The sequence below is a fragment of the Kwoniella dendrophila genome, chromosome 6, assembly GCF_036810415.1.
Source record: "Kwoniella dendrophila CBS 6074 chromosome 6, complete sequence".
NCBI classification, from domain to species: domain Eukaryota; kingdom Fungi; phylum Basidiomycota; class Tremellomycetes; order Tremellales; family Cryptococcaceae; genus Kwoniella; species Kwoniella dendrophila.
This window is the reverse complement of record NC_089481.1, coordinates 1,634,287-1,653,359: the sequence shown is the minus strand read 5'-3', so window position 1 is coordinate 1,653,359 and position 19,073 is coordinate 1,634,287. Positions and strand designations below refer to the sequence as shown.

Here is a 19,073-nt window from a genome sequence, read left to right as displayed (position 1 = left end):
CATATTCAAATCATTAGGTCATGTCTGGATAATATATACAATTACATATAAATACACAGTTACATCATATTACATGCCAAGCCAAAGTACGAAGAGCAATCTGTGCAATCCCACTGTTTTGAGGTACCCAGAAGTGTTAAGAATTATATCTGAGTTACGAATTTCAAAAGTCGAAAGATGAGGAGAATTGTATATTGCTGATGAATGAACTAAAAAACCACTAGGGGGATTGGCAGCCAAGCGTAGTTACACATTCAACTAATGGAGATCAGTCAAAGATCCATCTTCGTGCAACAATTTGAGGAACTATGAATTATGAACATCGGTAGACGGTCAGCCTATTTGTATACCCTGCAGCTTTTGGACAAGCTGAATAGATATGGACGAGAGATCCACTCACGTTAGTCTGTAACTGTTTAAATTCCTCTAGTGTATGTACGCCTCTAACAAAAGGTAATCCACCTAAATCTAAAACGGTTGATCCGCGCCTTTGAGTAGGTCTATCGCCAACAGTCGACTTTTTGCCTGGAACATGAGTAGCGCATTTACTGACGCAAAAAAACAAAAATGTCAGTCAGCTCGGTGGTCTAAGCAAATATGATCCACAAGACAGATGAGTATGGGCAGGTGGATCGAGCTCACTCTTCAGGTAAATGATATAAATAGACCAGATGATTTTTCAGTAAAACAGCTAAACCAATAATTATACTTGAGTTCACCAAATTTTCAAGTTTTACTGAATGCTCATTCCCATTCCCATTTACTGCGTTAGTACCGAAAGCCATTGTTTTCCCTTGAATAGGTTCATTAGGTTGATTAGAAGGTATGTTAACTTTCTCCATTATAGAGATCAAGTTGGTACAGGTTGAGATTATTTTCTGTAGAGATACGATGGTAGTCATGGCTTCTTCCTGCAATTTGTATTCTAAAGTAGCCAGATTTTCCGCCAAATACAATACAAAACCCGGATCCTGATTCGGATAGCGAGAAATGGTGAGTACAGATAATCAGTTTTGCCATTCTGGGTATTTTGATAAATCACTCACTAGATCGTTGGTAGCATCGCTATCAAATGCTCTAGACATGGCTTTCAAGAAATCATGTCTCCAAACCCTCTTCTCACTTAAAAGGTTGTACCAACTCTGAAGCAATGCAGTACCGTTTCGGTGACCGGATGGTTCGGAAGTTAAGCTTCTTTGGTATGCATAAGAGGCTTTAGCTGACTCCATGAAAAGAACAGTAACCAAAGAAGCGTGTTTTTGGTGGAGAGCGGCGTGTAAAGCGAGTGCTCTTTCAGCAATATGAGGATCTTGACATGTCTCGAGTGTTACCAGGATAGGCACAGTCTATTCATCTGAAGTCAGCTTGAGTGCATAGAAGGAAGCATGACGAATTATGGAACTTACGTGAACTGGCGAGTATAGTCCTTGATTTACCACAAAGCTCAAAACATTTAATGCGGCATTTTGCGTAGCTGAATTCTGTGATCTAGCACATTCGAAGATCTGCTCGATGTTGTTCTGTACGATGGTAGTGGAGTGACTGATCGGGACCGAATTAGCACTGGTAAAACATGAGGTAACACATCAAGGAGCTTACTCTGAATCCTGCAACTCCTTGGCATCGCCTCTTAGCAGATTAACATCCATATCCTTTTTCGCACCTTTCTTTGCCTTTTCTCCTCCCAGAGATCGCTTCTCGACTTCTGAAGCAAGAAATTCGTGTATGACACCAAGTAGCTGAGCTCGGTTGTCTTCATTGGGCGATTTGAACGTTTCTTGCATCCATCCAGTAGTCTCATCTTTCTGAAGTAAGAAAGGGTATGTGCGAAAAAGTGATCCTATACAGACTGTAGCTGCACTTTGAAATGATGCGAGTTTGGAAAAATCAAGATAGACCTCGTAAAGATGTTCAGATATGGGTGATGAGGTGATTTTCCGCAATTCGAGATCAACCACTGTAGTTAATTTCGTCAGCCTCGGTTCCAAGCTGTGGGACCAGCTAGCTTACTGTCATCCTCGTGAGCGATGTTATCCAGCTTGCAACCTTCTGCGATTAAAGCGGTGATGTACAACATCATTGAAGCAGCTTGACTTGATGCGGTGGTACTACCAGTACTGAGGAACTGGTTACGAATAGGTCGAATTTTAGCTAGAGTAGTCAACCCCGATCAGCTATGATTACAATGCTTAAATGACGCAGCTTACCTTCGCAAGCTCTCAAGACATTGATCAGCCTAGTCCAATCTTTTGTCAAATGAGTGGTGACAGCGCAAAAGCATCCTATGGTCTCGCGAAGAGCTTGAAACCCTCCGGCAGGTTTTGATATCATAGGCATGAGCTTCTTAGTTAGATCCGCTGCAAAGCTCGATGCTGTTCGTGGCATTTGAGGTATACATTTACGGAAGACCTTCAAGAGGAGTTCGTTCGTTGCTTGATCATCAGCCTGTGAAATGCAGTACAAAGTCAGCTAATTCCCCCAGGACTTGTAAATCATAGCTCACGTTGGCAGGAGGTCGCAGATAAGACAGTAATACATCTGCTTTCTGCGTATCGATTTGACCTGGGTCACTTGAACAAAGCAGCCATATGGCTCGAATGTGTGAAAGAGAATCGAACTCTGCTTGCTCAGTGGCATCGATAAGTCGAGTGATGAGAGCTTCAATAGTCTGACCGAATCTGTTTTTGTGATTTGCAGTATCACATTCTTTCGACACCTGAGTGAAATATCAGTTTGTGGTATCAAGAGGATTGTGTAGACCAGTGCGACTTACACCTTCCATGGCTCTTTCGATCAATCCGTTACTGCCCTTGAAATCACCAAGTATATCTACTAATAATCCAGCTGAGTCTTCGCCAGAAGAGTAAAGAAGTTCAGTCAACGTTTTGATTGCCAAATCCTATTGAATGAAGTTAGCTTTTTCCGTTTATTCCTGATGAAGATGAAAACAAAATCCCACCTTCACGCCTTCATCTTGATCATCGGTTAGTTCGACCATTTTACAGCATATATCCACTTTGATATCTCTTAACTCCATAGTTGGGAAAACACCTTTAAGAAGTTTGATGACTCGCTTTCGTACACCCAACCCAGTATCCTATGTGCAGATGACATATCAGCTGTATTCGGCATTCCGTTATTATCTATCAACTGACCATAGCCCGCTGAGCGATATGAGGATAGTATTCTGCAGCTAATTTAGGTTTTTGCACAATGTATTTTCCGACTAACTCGACCGCAGCGTCTCGTACGGCTGGCGAAGGATCGGATAATCGATTTTCTAAAGCTTGACGTATTTGAGGCTACAAAGTCAGCAAGGATCCGATATAAGTATGACTTACAAGTCCTAGCACTTCTGGATCTATCACAATTACCGATCCGATACCTCTTAAAGCTTTCGATCGGAGGCCTACCGCAGGATTATCCATTACTCCTAATAAAGCTAATAAAATTGGATCAATGGCATTTTGAAGTTGTCTACCCCGAGATATAGCTATAGAAGCTGTAGTCGCATTTTCTCCTTGTTTGGGATCACTACGTAGGGGCCGGTTAATTACATATCGTGTGATTTGATGCAATGAAAATAGCTTACTGTACTTCAAATAAACCATCATCTCCCATCCAAACGTTTCTCAAGGTGTTTTTGAGCGTTGTTGTTATAACTGATAACTTTTGACTTGTTTCCTGAGCTTCTTCATCTTTCTCTGCAGATAGTTTTTCTACGACTGATATAGATTTCTTGACAGCAGCCTGTAGCTCTTGAGCCCAAACGATAGAAGCCATATCTCGTGAAGACTGAAGAGCAGATAAGCTAAGTGAGAAACTCAGAGCATTATAACTCACATTCAAGGAACCATCCTCTCTAGCAGCCGAAGACAAGAACGTCATGATAGATGCCTGTGCTCCAATCAACCTGTTGAGACCCAGCATATCGACATTTGCAATTACCTAAAAGACTTCAGCATTCAAATTTCTGAATGTTTGGAAGAATTCGCTACTCACTTCATCCAAGGTAGGTATTTTCCCATCTGTATTCATTTCCAATCCTAGTCCTTTCAGCCTGGCAGCTATGTCACCAAGATAATCCAAAGCGATGCCTTTGGCAGCGGTGATTTCTGGTCCATTCTTTTGATCCTCCAAGGAGACTATAAGGATTCTAGAAAACACTGTAAGGTATAGTGAAGCAGCAGGCCATTCAGGTCTGTACAGTACTACCATCAAATCTCGTAAAAATAGGTCAAGAATAGCTTTATATTCTGTATCATGCGATGTTTTGGTCGCTTTGGTGCTTGTAGATCTATAGCATATACAATGACATATCAGCAATTAGAAATGAGCATAAATAACACTATACTCACTTTTGCACTAGATAAGCAGCAACGATTCTTGCTGATCGCAAAGCACTCTCGATGATGTCTGCGCAGATTCTCGTTTCCTTTGTGATTTACATAAGTTTGTAAGCTGTTCTATATGCCGAGTCTGCATTAGCTTACCTCCTCCTGCACATCCACCTTCTTCTCGCTTGATCCCATCATCTCAGCTTCAGCAGATGAAGCGTGTAATTTGCGTACTCTGTCAATGGTACCATAAGCGGAAGCTTGAATGAGCTGAAGTAGCAGGGCGGAGAGAGTATGAATCGATTTTCCATTGGCGAGTCTATGAGATTAAGATCAGCTAATACGTTGCTTCCTGAATTCATAGCTGGGTACGTACTCAAACTTGTTCTGCGAGTGACTCTGCTCAGGTATTCTGACCAATGAACTGAGTATCTCTTCCACTATCCATTGTCGCTGTTCCTCATATCGAGCAAAGGTCTATACACATATGTCAGCTCTGCAATTCTTAAATACTTTTGGGCTGACTTACTCCTCTCAAACAACCCAAAGTTTCCATTTTCAGACCTTTCATGACTCCACCTCCTTCTTTTCCAGATAAGTCCTTTTTACCCCGTTTCAATACAGGTTCATTTATAAATAAGGGTCCTATAGCAAGGTAAACCGTCTGAATTACTAATGAATCTGAAAATGCCAATTGAGGTTTACTGATCATCGACGTTAATCGGGGAATAGCAGAAATGATGGAACCAGCTATTGTCGAAATGGTTGAATGAGAGAAGTATGGCGACAGTGTTTTGGCTTTGCCCTTTTTTGCAGATATTGTTTCACTTTGAACAATATGAGCAAGATAAGTTGACGATATTTCTGATTTGCCATACATGCTTGATTAGCCCTCGTCTACAAGTATGCGGCAATGATGCAGACTCACTTTCACCGGCAAGACCTTCTATTATAGGGAATATCGTTTTCTCCATTTGGTCTTTGATTATGCTAACACTCGCGGAGAGGTGATCTTCAGAATACATCTAACCAGGGTTTTGTCAGTCTATTTCGGTTCAAATCCAACACGAAGCTTACCTGTTTGGATAATCCTTCGGAGTCCAGCAACACTAACACACATTCTGCCGCTACCACTCCGTCCCTTACTCTGCCTAAGATCAATTCATGCTTTTGGATGACATCTTCACTAATGACATCAACTTCCTCATTGTCATCTTCACCAAGAGTAGGAGATTTTGATTCTTTTTTCTTTCTGTTCTTTTTGTTTTTCTCTTTCTCGTCTATAGCCTGAGTAGCAGAAGCAGCTTTCCTATCTTCTGGGAATGCAATCAAATTTTCCATATCTCTCATATTCCTTTCTAATAACCTTAAGATATTTCCCATGTTCTCCGCGTCCCATTCAGCTATATCAGAACTACCCGACTGCTGCCGTCTTCTGGCTGATTGTACCCTTGTAACGTAAGACGATATTTTCTTGATAGCTTGATATGATAGCAACGGATTTGTTCCGTCTCTCGTTGTCGTAGCGAAAAATCTACTTCCAGATAAATCGCCGGCAGTAGGATTTGCTGGGAATGTGTCCGATTCTTCGAATATATCTTCAAGCAAACTAATGAGCTTTTGCCATGAACCTGCATTGATTGTCAGCTAGTGAAGATGCTCACAGATCAAGCAGCTGTGACTTACTTCTCATATCCCTCTCGCCAGTCCTACCACTACCTTTAGGCAGGACAACCGAGCTTGTCGGTGGACTTCGATATCTACTATTGTCCATTTGCCAGTCCCCATCGTTATCTTCACCCCAATCTAATTCGTCGTCGTCTTCATCATCGTCCTCCTCTTCTGCTTTTTTATGCGTTTTCTTTCGTACTGGAATCACAACTTCGACAATCTTTCTATAACCTTTAGGCTTAGGAGTTTGATCGATATCACTACTGTTATCACTACTACTTCTTTGATCTTTCATACTCAACGAGGATAATTCCATATCTGGTGTTTTCCTTGCGGAATTTGAAGTAGAATTCAAAGAAGGTGAAAAATCCCTAGAAGAGCTACGATGACTATCTCCATCATATCTGTTTTTCCTTGATCTTTTGGTTGGCGACGGCCCTAACGGATCAGGTGAAGAGATAGGACTCGATGGCATTAGTCTTTCGTGAGTTGGAGTCGATGCTACAGATGATGAGGAAGGTGGATTAGGTGATCTCATTGTGGACATTGAGGCTGACATCCTCCTTGGAGAAGTTCTTCTTTCTCTCCCCTTTTCTACCGATGGGCCAGCTTGAGCAGGTGTAGATATGGTAGGAAAAGTGTGAGCAGGTGGTGGGACAATGATAGGTTGTGATAAGTTTGGAGGTGTTGTACGCTGAGGGGGTTGAGGGTCATTTTGAGCTTTCGCCAGAGTGCTGTTGACAAAGTTTTCGAAATACTGTTGAGGAGGAGATCGGAATGGTTGAGAGGGGGACACAGGAGAATGTCCGTTCATCGAGGAAGGTGTATGTAGTTGACCATTATGAGTTGTTGAAGTAGGTCTAGGTGACTGTGGAGGAAGGTAAGAAGGAAGGAAGGAATATGGTAGTGGAAGGGAATGAGTGGGCGGGCCTACGTTATATGGGTTTTGTGAGATGGAAGTAGGTATAGGAGGTTGATCATACTCTTGAGGAATTACTGGGAACGGTCTGTGGTTATCACATTGGTAAACTGATTTTCTCGCCTTGTATTTATTCAAGATTCAACTAGAAAGATTTGCCATTATACTCACTGGTATAAATAGCTATTCCTCCTATTGTCACTCAAAGATTCCCTCAGTCTTGCTTCAGCAGCTTGACGCATGGCCCAATCCTCTATAGTCGTTGGATTATCTAGTCTATCGAAGAAACCGTTATACTGAGGATATAAATCTAATGATGATGCAGTAGGTAAATAAGTTGTTGTGTGAGATGAGAAATGTTGAGCGACTGTAACAATCAAGAAGGATGCGCAGGGGTATAAGTCAGTATCTATTAAAAAAAAATCGAGGCAAGGAAGACGGCTACTATAGAGTAGAAACACATTTTCTGGTCAACTTACCTCTTGCTGTTGGGGCATAGTTCATGAATGGATACACAGCTAATAAATTTGATGGATCATCATAAGTTCCTTGACTTTGACTTTGGCTTTGACCTTGACTTGAAGTATGATGACTTTGAGAATGACTAGAATGATGATTATGTGAATAACCATTCGTAGTTGAAATTGAAGCTGAAGTCAAGGATGAAGAAGAGGTTGAAGATGATCCTTGACTATAACCATGATAGGGAGGAATAGGATGAGGTTGTGACATTTTCTCTGACTCTTAGAGCAAAGACAAAGTCCCCCTGCCTCCCTTGATGTAGCTTACGTGTATTGAATCAAATAAAGATGATTGATATGGCAGGAAATATCATATTGGTATTTTAATTTTCTCTATAGCTAATGTCTATCCTTCCTTTGGATCATCCCACTCGATACATGACAATCGCGTCAACTCTGGTCAACTTTAGTGTCTTTCCAACTGTTTTTATCGGATGTTTTAACGTTACGTCAACCGGTATCGACTTGTAACAGATTCACGTGACTTCAAAATATCTATATTTAAACACTTATTACATAATCTCAATTTGACCAAACTTTTTTCATCTTGTTGATAGCAAGGAAGCAAACGTCTCACCTCACATCCGTGTACTGACGTTTAAATTACATTTCTTCTTTTTCTTTTCTTTCTTCTTTTCTCTTTTTTTCTTTTTTTCTATACTAATCGCACTTCGTTAATCTGGTATTTTCATTCCTCACTGCGGATAAATACCTTTCAAATAGTGCGTATAGTAGGGAATAATCAACCTACTAAGCTTGGTTTCGTTAGCTGCTGGCCCTTATAGGTTTCGTAAAAAAAAATCTATAATTCATAATAGTCAGTTTCTTGATAGTAGCCTTGCAACATCACCTCCTTTTTATAGATTAGATTTTATCATCATTGATATGCATAGTGGCAGAGATAAATAATAGGAATCGCACATCGAAGCCTACATGACATGTATACTACCGTATGTCAAATTTGCACAACTCAATTGAAATGTCTATCCCATATCTTCCATAATTTCCGCAGGTTCGCATCTTATCCAACTTTCCTGCATTAAGCTCACGACAATCACTATACTGAGCTCGTCTGATTATCGTATCGTCTTATTTTCTCCGATAATGCATCATCCTTGCTAGATCGTTGCTTGTAAATATATACTATGTAACCTGCAATTTCATGTGTAAATTGTGTACTTGTAATGGGTGTAGACATACAGATTGCCGATTTGACACGCCAAGCGATATGAGAGTGACCAGATGTGATATTGATCGCGCATACCGGCTTACCAGGAATCATCTGTGCATCTCAATGTGGTTGATGAGTGGTTCATATAGTTACTCTAATATATATATGACAATGCAATGCATATATTTTTCTTATAAATCTACAACAAGTAATCAAGCTTAATCGCTATCTTCTTCCTCATCATCCTCATCCTCATCCTCATCATCATCATCATCATCATCATCACTTTCCATTTGTTCCAAAACATCTACAAGAGGTTTACCTTTTTTATAAACTTCTAACCACATTTTCTTTTCTTCTTGATCATTTGTACCTTCACCTTTTGATATTGAAGAATCTCTCCAATCAATTAATTCATCTTCTGATAAAGTATCTGAATCATATAAACCTCTTAATAATATACCAAACCATTGTTTCAATGATTCTCCTTGAGTTCTATTTTGAATAACAAATTTTTGTATATCTATAGCGATTAATGTATAATCTGATGTTGAAAATGATCTAACTAATTGACCCCATTTCTCGAAAATCTCCGTTGTTTGTTTTAAAATATCTCCTGCTGTAGAGTCAGATTTAACATTGATTTTTGATAAGAAAAATTCTAATATAACTTCTCTTGCTGCATCTTGTCCGGCATTTTCACCCATGACTAAAGTTCTCATTTCCAATGCAGCATTTTCAACTTTATGATCTTCTTCATATGCTCTTTCTAAACTTTCTTTAGCTTCCGTATAGAATTCTTCTCTAGGTCCTTGATCTAAATTCAATGGTGCCAAATCAGGTAATGTAGATGCTGATGATGCTACAGATAATGGTGATGATGCTTCTGAGGATGATGCTTTGGACAATGTAGATAAAGATACAGTAGATGTTGATAAGTTTGATAATCGTCGTCCAAGTTGTAATAATCGTTTGTTTCTTGGATGTTCATATGGATCTTCTCCTTCATCGTCAGAATCGGAATCTGGTTCCTCTTCTTCGTTAGGCCATAAGTAACCGGTAGAATCTGGTCCAAGGACCTCTAGTCGTTGTTCTAGCAATCAAAGTCAGCTTAATTCCACGCGATGCATCACGAGTAATTATGCAGCTCACGTTTTTCCTCCTCGTCTTCCTCTTCCTCTTCATCAGAATCGTAATCATCACCTTTATACCTATCTCTACCTATTCTAGCGAATTCTGGTATTATGGTTCCTTTACCTAATCTCACTCCATTACCTAACAAAGCACCTTTCCCTACTTTGACATCATCACCTATGATTACTCCTTCACCTATTATACATTCTCTTAAAATACAATTTGCACCAATTCTAACATCGTCAAAAACGTATGACTGAGTTATGGTTGTACCGGGACCGACTGTACAATCTCCGCCTAAGGTTGATTGGTGTATATGGGTATTATGAGCGAGAGCTGAGCGTGGTCCTATCAATAGAGGTCCAGACAAAGTGGTTGTCCTGTGTGGATTTATCAGTTATGCTGCTCTTTAGAAATAAACCCTTAATTCGACTGACCTCGACAGTACTACATTATCCTTGGCTATGTATACATTTCCAGCTCTTAATTCGTATTGGACGCCTCCCGGTTCGTTGTTATCTGGAGCAAGCGGGAAAGCCCATCTTCGAAGAACATCACGACTAATACAGGTTCATCATTATGAATAAATCAGTTTCAGGAGTATTAACTATGGTAGAGGAACAGAAAACATACGTTATTTCACCAAAAGTTCTAGTATCTCTGATTCTTTCAACATATGTACCACCGTTACCTGATCTTTGATCGCCTTTGAGGGTTTGATTTTCTAAATCACTTTCTAACAATTTTTGATCATCTTTACCAACTAAATGTACAGCGATTTTTTTACCTAATAATTCTGAAGTCAAAACACCATTCACGAAATGTCTTCTCATATCATGATAATCGAAATTTTCTGTACATAATGCAGGTACATCCGCTTCACATATATCTATACCTAAATCCCTATATCCGCCAGTAGATGAAGACGAGGCTGAAGAGGAAGATGAAGAAGGTTTACCTGACCAAATTTCATATGTATCTATATTTGTTGGGAAAGGATCTAAAAATAATTGTGATGGAAAAGCTACTCTAGGTTGTGTAGGTGATATTGGGTTTTGTACGTAATGTAATAATCTAGATGATGGTGGATGTACCAACATTATTGGTGATTCTGGATGTTGCCTAAACAATTGCATTTTCGTCAAAATGGTTAGCCATATTGATTGAGGTAAGGTAGTATCAGTTTTGATGATGCTTACCTTCCACCTTGACCAACACCCATAGTCATTATAAAGTTCTTGTCCTCTTCTCTCCTCTTTTTGTGAGCTTCTACCATTTTCGAGAGATCATAATTCGATATTATAGGTGAATGAACAAGGATAAAAGGATTTTCCGCGTTGAGAACCTGATTGAAGCGCATGTTAGCTTTAACTTTATTCCAAGAGCAAAAACTCAGCTTACGTTCATATCATCTAATTCCCTCAAAGCATCTCCTGCTGACATAGCAGTTTGACTTGATAAACATTGTATATCTAAGGTATTCCTATATGGTGATGATCTATTTATGTGACTTCTGTCAGTCGTATACACAAGAGGAGGAAAGAAGCGAAATGAACAAGACAGGGCTTACTTACTCGATAAATGATCTAATTTTATCTGAATGTACACCACAGAATACGAAAACTTGCTTAACTTTACTTAAACTTAAACTTTCAAGTGTCCAAGCTAATAAAGGTGTTGAACATAAAGGTAACAAAACTCTAGGTTGATCTTGACATAGAACCTCAAATCTTCTATTATATGAATCTGCTAAGACTACAGCTTGTAATGGTGCTTCGTCAACATTATCGCCTTTCTAATTGTTATAGTGGTATAGTCAGCTATTTCATTTTGCTTTATTTTGGTTCAAGGAGAAAATAAAAAGATAATTGATAAATTAAAAATCAGATATATAATATATAAATTAGCCTCAAGAATAGCTTTTTTTTAAGCATTTCGGAGTGAGCTGAGTTAATGTAACATCATTCATGGGAGTCATCTTCAGAGGTAATAACGCATTATGCGATCCACGAGACAGGTAAAATCAAAGTATAGCGAGAAGGCATAAAAGCAATACTCACTGTTTTAGGCTCCGGTTTCGTTGATTGATGTTTTTTCGGTGGCATTTTGTTTATTCCCTGACGGCTTGATTTGTTTCTTGGGTGAGGTATCCAAGCAATATGTCGTGCAGCTGAGGGCGAATGTTGATATCAATAGCGAAGGATTTCTTGATAAGTTGCTATTCATCTACCTCGACTCGAATTACAAGAACAAAGAATTCCGACTTTCTTGCTCAAGGTGTTCAACCAAACTCAGGAACATTACCTCTTTCACCGCGTGGAACCCACGAGCTGACTGATTTTTCGTTCGAGCGGCTTTTACAATTAATGTTTTATCTCGAACCCCCATTTTAGGTTAAGCAAGAGGAAACCAACTTAGATTAACGAATTCACCAATGATTATTGAGGTATCTCAACAATAATATAGTATCAAAAGCATACCCAATATCAGTATCACAACACATACCAATCACTCGACTGAACAGAACGCTTTCAAACCCATTCATTACCTCGTAAAAAGTAGACAAAAATGCCTGTTCCTTGGGAAGTAAGTTGAATATTTCAGTTTGAGGGTGATTTGTGATTATTCTTGTACTAATAATGAATATTTACAATAGGCTTTAATTCCTTTCGGTATGTTTACATCTGCCTCAAAGATCTATCTTCTGAATCATATAATCATAAAGGGAAGAAGGGAATTGACTAATTCTGTTATGTCGATATAGGTCTTTTGACTGTTATGTTTGGTGCTACAGGTACTTTATTCAACACTGCTAAACGATTAACAAATGATGGTAAAGTAAGTTACAGTGATCATACCATCAACATCATTAGAAGATAATATCATGGGAGAAAGTTTAGCTATAAGCCATATGAATGAGATAAGAGCTAAATGGTTTGCTTTCATCTTTGATCAATAGCCACCACGATATAACTGTGATTCATGGGAAACAATGATGATGCAAAGGGATAAACGATTAACGGGTTCATTGAGGGGACAAAGTGTGAGTTGAATTCTATTGTCATATTAGCGGTCGTGCACATGTATCAGATCAGCGCTATATGAAGGTTATATCTCCTTCACATCCGATTCTATACCACCTCAAGCATTCTTCTGTATTCGATAAAAGCGTACTCGGGCTGACAAGTAGTGTAATTTATTGTCTGCTTAGACTGATCCAATCGCACCGAAAGAATTCGCAACAAATTCAGTTTGGGATACAGAGAGAATACATTAGGTGTAGATTTCTAGATTCTGTGTGACAGATGTGATGTGGTTTGGTTATTTGCTCAGTAAATGCAGCATTCTCGATGATTCAAACTTTACGACGTACAACCGAAGAGAAATCAAATCTAACAGAATTAATCGTTTCTGAGAGACCAACATCGTTAGGCTTTACAAGGCTATTGACGATGTGAATAACTCTGTTAAAGCATTTATGCAATGCAAGCAGGATACATATCAATTCAGAGCCTTGGAAAATTTACAACAAGACGCTACAACGATTTCGAGGAAAAGAAAGAGAAATTTGATACTAATCGCTTCACAAACCATTCGTCATCTTAAAACTCGTTTCATTCTCTTGTTCAATGATGTAAGATTGTGTTATAATGAGAAATTCCGTTAGTTGTACTGATTGGACTCGCTTCGGCTTTGCTTACTTGCTGACTGGTTGTCCAGTCTTGATTATATGGATCTATACACTGGAAGTCGATTCGGAACAATCACTAGTATCGTCCGCTATTGGATAAGCACTGTCTTTACAGTAATTGAACATGTTAAGAAGGATAATGCATATCATGTCGCACGATCTCTCCATCGTCAATCTCTACATACTACATATTACACTCAACCCAGATGTCTATCGTCGGGACCTTGACGGACATAGTGTTGAATTACAATTGAGCATTTTCCAAACCTTTATTCAATTCATTGATTTGCTGTTCTTCTCTATTCAATATTATATCTTTTGCTCTACCTTCATTTTTAGCATCTAATTCAACTAGAGTTTGTGGTATTGGTTGAGCATATGAAGGTGAAGATAATTTATCATTTGAAATTTTACCTAATCTAGGTGATGATTGTAAAGTGATAAATTCTGTTTGTAAAGGTAATCTAGCTTGAGCTAATTTTAATGCTAAAGCGGTGAAAAATAAATAGTTAATTAGTATCTATTAGTTCTTCACATGAATTATCGATAATATCGTTCTCTCCAAAGATCTTGAATGGTCCGTAGATGTCAACCTTGATTGTTCAGCAATGAAGGTACTGCTCTTGCCTTTGGTTTTTATAACCCCTTCCAAGTAATCTCTAAACTCAACTTTTCCAGCCATAATATTACTCCCTTACTCCTCCTTTATATTGAAAGTACTTGACTTAAGAGCCAATAAAAACTTTACTTACCTGATTTCGCAATTTCTTCTCTTATATTACCACCTCCAACTTCCATTATAACTTTACCAGGTTTAACTCTACATGACCAATATTCAAAAGAACCTTTACCTTTACCCATTCTTTGTTCATTACCTTTAACACATACAGGAATATCTGGGAAAACTCTTAAATACATTTCTGCACCTTTAACAGGTTTAATTTTTCTTTTTACTGCTTGTTGACAACTTGATAATTGTGATGCAGAAATTCGGACAGATGAACATGCTCTTAAACCATATGTTCCATGATGTAATGTTGTTCCTTTCAATGATCCTCCCTATCCAATTTAAAAAGATAACCAAAATCAATTATCAGTCTTTCACTTTACTTTTACGAGTTGTTCCACCAACTCGATGAGTTCTTATATATCCAATGGAGAGACTTACAATAGGTATCTGAGTCTAAGAAATAATGATAAATACAAAATTAGTTCGAATTACACCTTCTTTGCCCCACATATATCGTATAAATCATCTCTCTCAACTCACTCCAGGTGCACCTTTGGCAGCTTTCTTATATTTCGTACGTTTTGGTGCTAATTGACCTCTAAATCTAACTTGTTGTATGAAATTTGGTTTCGGTTTCGATTGATTGGAAAGGTTTATTATAGGTAAATTTAGAGTAAATCTTGATGAAGATGCTATTGAAGATGGTCTAAGTAAAGATGATATTGATCCTATCATTTTTGGTATATCCTTCTTTTTGCTACTATCGCTGTCCAGATTCCTGTATGTATGGCTGTAATGATGTTATGTACACGATGTTGTGCTCCAAGATATGTACGTATTTAAGAATATCTTTAACTTCTTACCTATATACAAAGAAATCATAAATCAGAAATCTCGAATGAAGTAGCTATAGATACCACGTTTCGGTGAAAGTCGGCGTTTTGAATTAGTGGTATTAATCTTAACGGTTAAACGTATATACAGAGTATCCTTTCTTCACCTTTAATTCCCTAAGGTTACTTGCACCATACCCAATCTTTGACCATAATTGTTTGAGTCGTCTTTAAACACCTATCCACATACACCTTCTTACATCCTCAATCCACCCTAAATCACAACAATCAAGATGTCTTACACAATTGCTGGTCGAGCCATTAAAGTGAGTTGAATGAACTTTCTTTCAAGTTGCAAAAGGTCATCCTACGATATCTCCGTAATTTGAGGTTTCGGCCGGAATGAAAATGATTAATAGCTAATATCATGATATTTCTGATTCTATAGAACGAATACCTGTAAGTATTATTAGGAAGGGCCATGATATACAAGTTATTCTGATGTGGAAAGGGGGATTATACTGATCAAATCATTTACAATATATCAATTAAATCAATTTACACCTAAATCTTCCATGACACCTTATACTACCAATTACTCGTTAACTTCCCCGTAATAACACAATATCAATTGATATTCCCCAACTCCCTCTTGTCTTTACTGTCAACACGCATCACGATCAACATGATGAACTATTTACACCAATAGCGTTCTCGGTACTATAGCTGCTACCGTTGGTATTGCTGTATCATCAATGGGTGGTGATAAATCAAAATCATCTTCATCATCAGCCCCAGTACCTGTTAAAGAAGATAAAACAATCTCTGGTGAAACTCCTGAAGAAGAGGATTTGTGAGTATATCTGTCTTTGGTTTTATTTCATCAGAGAAACGTTAGAATTGGAACCTTTTGAGGACGGAATATGAGAAAGGGCAGATCGTCAGAGCAAATAAACAAACACCAGCCGGAAAGAAAGTACTTGATAAAGGGGTAGAAACGGGGAAGAGCGATTATTTCTTTCTTAAGGTAAAAATAGGCAGAAGGTCGATTAGATTAAAGAGGACATTGAAATTCAGATGTCCAGTTTGTTTGATCGGAGGACTAGAGGTTACAATATCGTTGAACGAAATACAAAAATGACGGTTATAGAAACGGATTGTCATGAATCCAAGGAGAAAAAGCAAAAAACTATCTTATAACGTCATGCTAATTATCGATTCTTATATTCCAATAGCATCCGACAATTCGTTTCAGATGCTGAAGGTTCAGACAAAAAGCACTAAATCAAAGGCAATGGAAGGAGAAGTAGAAGCGCAGAGATCTAGCGAGAGGTGAAAAAAACATGCATTTGCATTAACTACGGAATGACGATAGATATAAAATAACTATCTTGGTTCGCATATTATATATCATGGGTGGAAATTAAAACCAGACAATTTACTGAGGCTCATCCGGTCACCGTGTTTACAAACTCTTTGTTAAAATTTCTGCTTCTATCCTTCCTTATTCTTTCCATATTCCCAACCCGACCTGTGTTCATCCAACGCAACATATTCATCATCCTTCATCTGACCTCTTTGATCTTGATCTTGATCTTGTTTCTTACCCAACCATTTCGATTAACAGCATTATTATTTTGCGAATTCGGAAGGTGTTTCAGTAGGAGGTTTAGGTGGACCACTTAACATTCCCAATAAGGAACCTTTCATTTCAGCTATTTGTCTTTGTTTATCTTCTTCGATTAATCTGATTTGTGGTTTAATGATTAGCTACTAAGCGATATAGATTCGAAGTCCAGATACAGGGTTGATTAGATGACCAACAAAACAGATAGACTTACTTTTTGAACTCATCAGCATGTTCAGCCCAATATTTCTGTTCTTCTTGATAAATCTTTTGAGCTTGTGCACGCTTTTGTTCTAAATAAGTCATTGGTTGATTTGGTCTTGATTGACCGGGCTAATCAAGTGATAATGAAAGTAATGGTCAATAATCAGTATTAAGATGTCCATCGAATTGATTGATTTTTGGAATTTCCGAGAGATGGGAAAAAAAACAACTTACAGCAGCTACACTACCAAAAGCACTACTCAACCAACTACTACCTGTACCAGCTATAGAAGAAGGATGTAATCTTTCCCATTCTTGAATAGCTTTTTCTTTTGCTTCTGCTTCTTTTTTAGCATATTCAACTGGTATATTTTTACCTTCATATGCTTTTAAGATTGGTCTAACATCCGCTGGATTGAAAATACCAATTGCTAAGGGAATGAATCAAATTAGCCAAATGAAATACTTATAAAAACGGACATGTAGATTGATATGAGAGGACCTTTCTAAGATTCTGATTGAAACATTGCTGAAAACCTCGACTTACATTCTAAGAAAGGAATCATTTCAACTAATCCCTTATCTCTAGGTTCACCACCCCAAGGGTTAATAATGATTGAATTTTCAGGTTGTAATTCTGAATGTTCAGAATTTGTATCCAACATAATTACTTTTGAAAGATCTCTATTGAGGTATGAGAGATCCTACATATCGTTGACGGGAGCTCAGGTGATTAGCTACACTCATCTATGATTTATTGAAGCGGTGACAATGATAAACTAGCTGTAGACTAACCTTTACAACTTTCCCATTAACGTATCTTGTAGCTTCTCTGAATAATCTATAAGGTAAGAAAGCTTGATATGGATCAAGTTTTTCAGCTACTGGTGCGGCAGTCTATTTTGGTTCACACATCAGCATGAAAATCGTAATTTATGGATTTGAATATCTGGTTTAATTTGACTCACGTATAATGGTTGAGAAGTGAATAAAACAATCTCATAAAATTGTGATAAATAGCCCAGGAAGTAATCTACACCTGGTCTTTTAACTGTTTTCCAACCTGATACTCTCTAGAGAAATGAAATATGGTGAGCATTTGAAATCAGTCAATCGATTAAGAATGATGGAAAAAGAGATACAAGAATTGAGCTTCAACTTACATCCCATGAAGAATGTACTAATAAACCTTCTAAGTCGATTACTAATGTATATGGTCTTTGATGTGGAGGTGGTAATGGATCAGGAAGTAAAGTTTTGAATGCAGGTTTGTTGAAGTACTGTATATACAAGTATAAAAACAAATCATGTTCGATGATATATCAGCTGGAGTTGATCAATAACGCATCAATCAAATACGCAGTCTAATCAATTGATGTTGGTGTTGGTAAAACCAGTTAGATTGATTGATGGATGAAAAGAGGGAAAAAGAAGAACTTACATCAAGTAATTCCGAAACATTATTTTTAAATCTATCAAATGGACCTTCTTTTTCACCTTTATCGTTTATTGTAGGTTCTTCATTTTGACCTCCTTGTGTAAAAATAGCAGCTGTACCACCAATTAATAAAGCACCATAACCATATCTAATCCACATTTTTCTTCTTTTTTCCATTGAACTAACATATTCTTTTTTACCTGCTCCAGTAGTTCTCTTTTGTTTATCTTTATTTTCTTCAGATTCTTCAGATTCTTTCGGTTGTTCAATAGCATTAAATTGTTGTTCTGGATCAATATCTAATGAAGGTAATTTAATTTTACTATAATCTGTTGGAACTTCAGTCTCTGCTTCGACAGCAGGAGTAGTAGCAGTAGAAGTAGTAGTAGATGGTTCAGGTGGTGTTAATGGTACTTCAGGTATATCTCCTGATGTAGTTTGAGCAGTAGAACTAGAACTAGAAGTAGAAGCAGTTTCGGTCCCTGATATAGTAGAAGATGAAGGTGTTGAGGTTGCAGTATTATTTGGTGAAGATGTAACTGGTTCAAAAGGTTTTGAAGGTTTGATATCTTCAGGTACAGTTGGTGGTCTTTCTGCAGGTGAAGGTTGTCCAGATTCAGATCCAGAAGAAGAAGAAGGAGTAGGAGTAGATGATTTTGGTTTTGATCCAGATTTGATTTTAATTAATGTTGGTGTTGAAGTTGATAATGGTCTGTATGATGACCTGATTGCTGGCGTAAGGAAACGGGATGAAGCTTGACGTAACATGTTTGGTCCTGTTGTATTCTCTTCTCCAG

At 38.0% G+C, this 19,073-nt stretch overlaps 6 protein-coding genes across 6 annotated transcripts; 2 read left to right on the top strand and 4 right to left on the bottom strand.

Moving 5' to 3' along the window:
- Positions 1-258: 258 nt before the first annotated feature.
- Positions 259-7,659, bottom strand: L201_005158 (uncharacterized protein; the record flags this gene model as incomplete). The annotated part of the gene is made up of 26 exons (XM_066220891.1): positions 259-306; positions 401-548; positions 643-971; positions 1,047-1,346; positions 1,407-1,542; positions 1,600-1,957; positions 2,011-2,151; positions 2,208-2,445; positions 2,504-2,716; positions 2,774-2,899; positions 2,960-3,097; positions 3,156-3,302; positions 3,375-3,534; positions 3,593-3,795; positions 3,844-3,948; positions 4,003-4,297; positions 4,359-4,435; positions 4,494-4,656; positions 4,714-4,814; positions 4,867-5,201; positions 5,266-5,362; positions 5,415-5,968; positions 6,024-6,876; positions 6,943-7,015; positions 7,099-7,294; positions 7,407-7,659. 26 exons carry the CDS (start codon positions 7,657-7,659, stop codon positions 259-261), a joined length of 5,787 nt encoding a protein of 1,928 aa, XP_066076988.1.
- A 1,178-nt stretch (positions 7,660-8,837) lies between these two features.
- L201_005157 (uncharacterized protein) lies at positions 8,838-11,858 on the bottom strand (the record flags this gene model as incomplete). Its single annotated transcript, XM_066220890.1, has 10 exons — positions 8,838-9,712; positions 9,772-10,133; positions 10,191-10,313; positions 10,387-10,459; positions 10,514-10,656; positions 10,717-10,875; positions 10,953-11,098; positions 11,155-11,251; positions 11,328-11,548; positions 11,814-11,858. 10 exons carry the CDS (start codon positions 11,856-11,858, stop codon positions 8,838-8,840), a joined length of 2,244 nt encoding a protein of 747 aa, XP_066076987.1.
- A 463-nt stretch (positions 11,859-12,321) lies between these two features.
- On the top strand, positions 12,322-13,030 carry L201_005156 (uncharacterized protein; the record flags this gene model as incomplete). The annotated part of the gene is made up of 5 exons (XM_066220889.1): positions 12,322-12,339; positions 12,410-12,425; positions 12,518-12,591; positions 12,713-12,796; positions 12,965-13,030. 5 exons carry the CDS (start codon positions 12,322-12,324, stop codon positions 13,028-13,030), a joined length of 258 nt encoding a protein of 85 aa, XP_066076986.1.
- Positions 13,031-13,688: 658 nt separating this feature from the next.
- On the bottom strand, positions 13,689-14,909 carry L201_005155 (ribosomal protein L16; the record flags this gene model as incomplete). The annotated part of the gene is made up of 4 exons (XM_066220888.1): positions 13,689-13,930; positions 14,197-14,503; positions 14,613-14,627; positions 14,715-14,909. 4 exons carry the CDS (start codon positions 14,907-14,909, stop codon positions 13,689-13,691), a joined length of 759 nt encoding a protein of 252 aa, XP_066076985.1.
- Positions 14,910-15,300: 391 nt separating this feature from the next.
- L201_005154 (uncharacterized protein) lies at positions 15,301-16,291 on the top strand (the record flags this gene model as incomplete). The annotated part of the gene is made up of 4 exons (XM_066220887.1): positions 15,301-15,333; positions 15,456-15,466; positions 15,717-15,860; positions 16,243-16,291. 4 exons carry the CDS (start codon positions 15,301-15,303, stop codon positions 16,289-16,291), a joined length of 237 nt encoding a protein of 78 aa, XP_066076984.1.
- Positions 16,292-16,639: 348 nt separating this feature from the next.
- L201_005153 (uncharacterized protein) lies at positions 16,640-19,044 on the bottom strand (the record flags this gene model as incomplete). Its single annotated transcript, XM_066220886.1, has 8 exons — positions 16,640-16,754; positions 16,849-16,967; positions 17,073-17,269; positions 17,386-17,542; positions 17,634-17,735; positions 17,807-17,911; positions 18,002-18,118; positions 18,280-19,044. The coding sequence occupies 8 exons, from the start codon at positions 19,042-19,044 to the stop codon at positions 16,640-16,642; spliced, it is 1,677 nt and encodes a 558-aa protein (XP_066076983.1).
- Between the last annotated feature and the right edge of the window lie 29 nt (positions 19,045-19,073).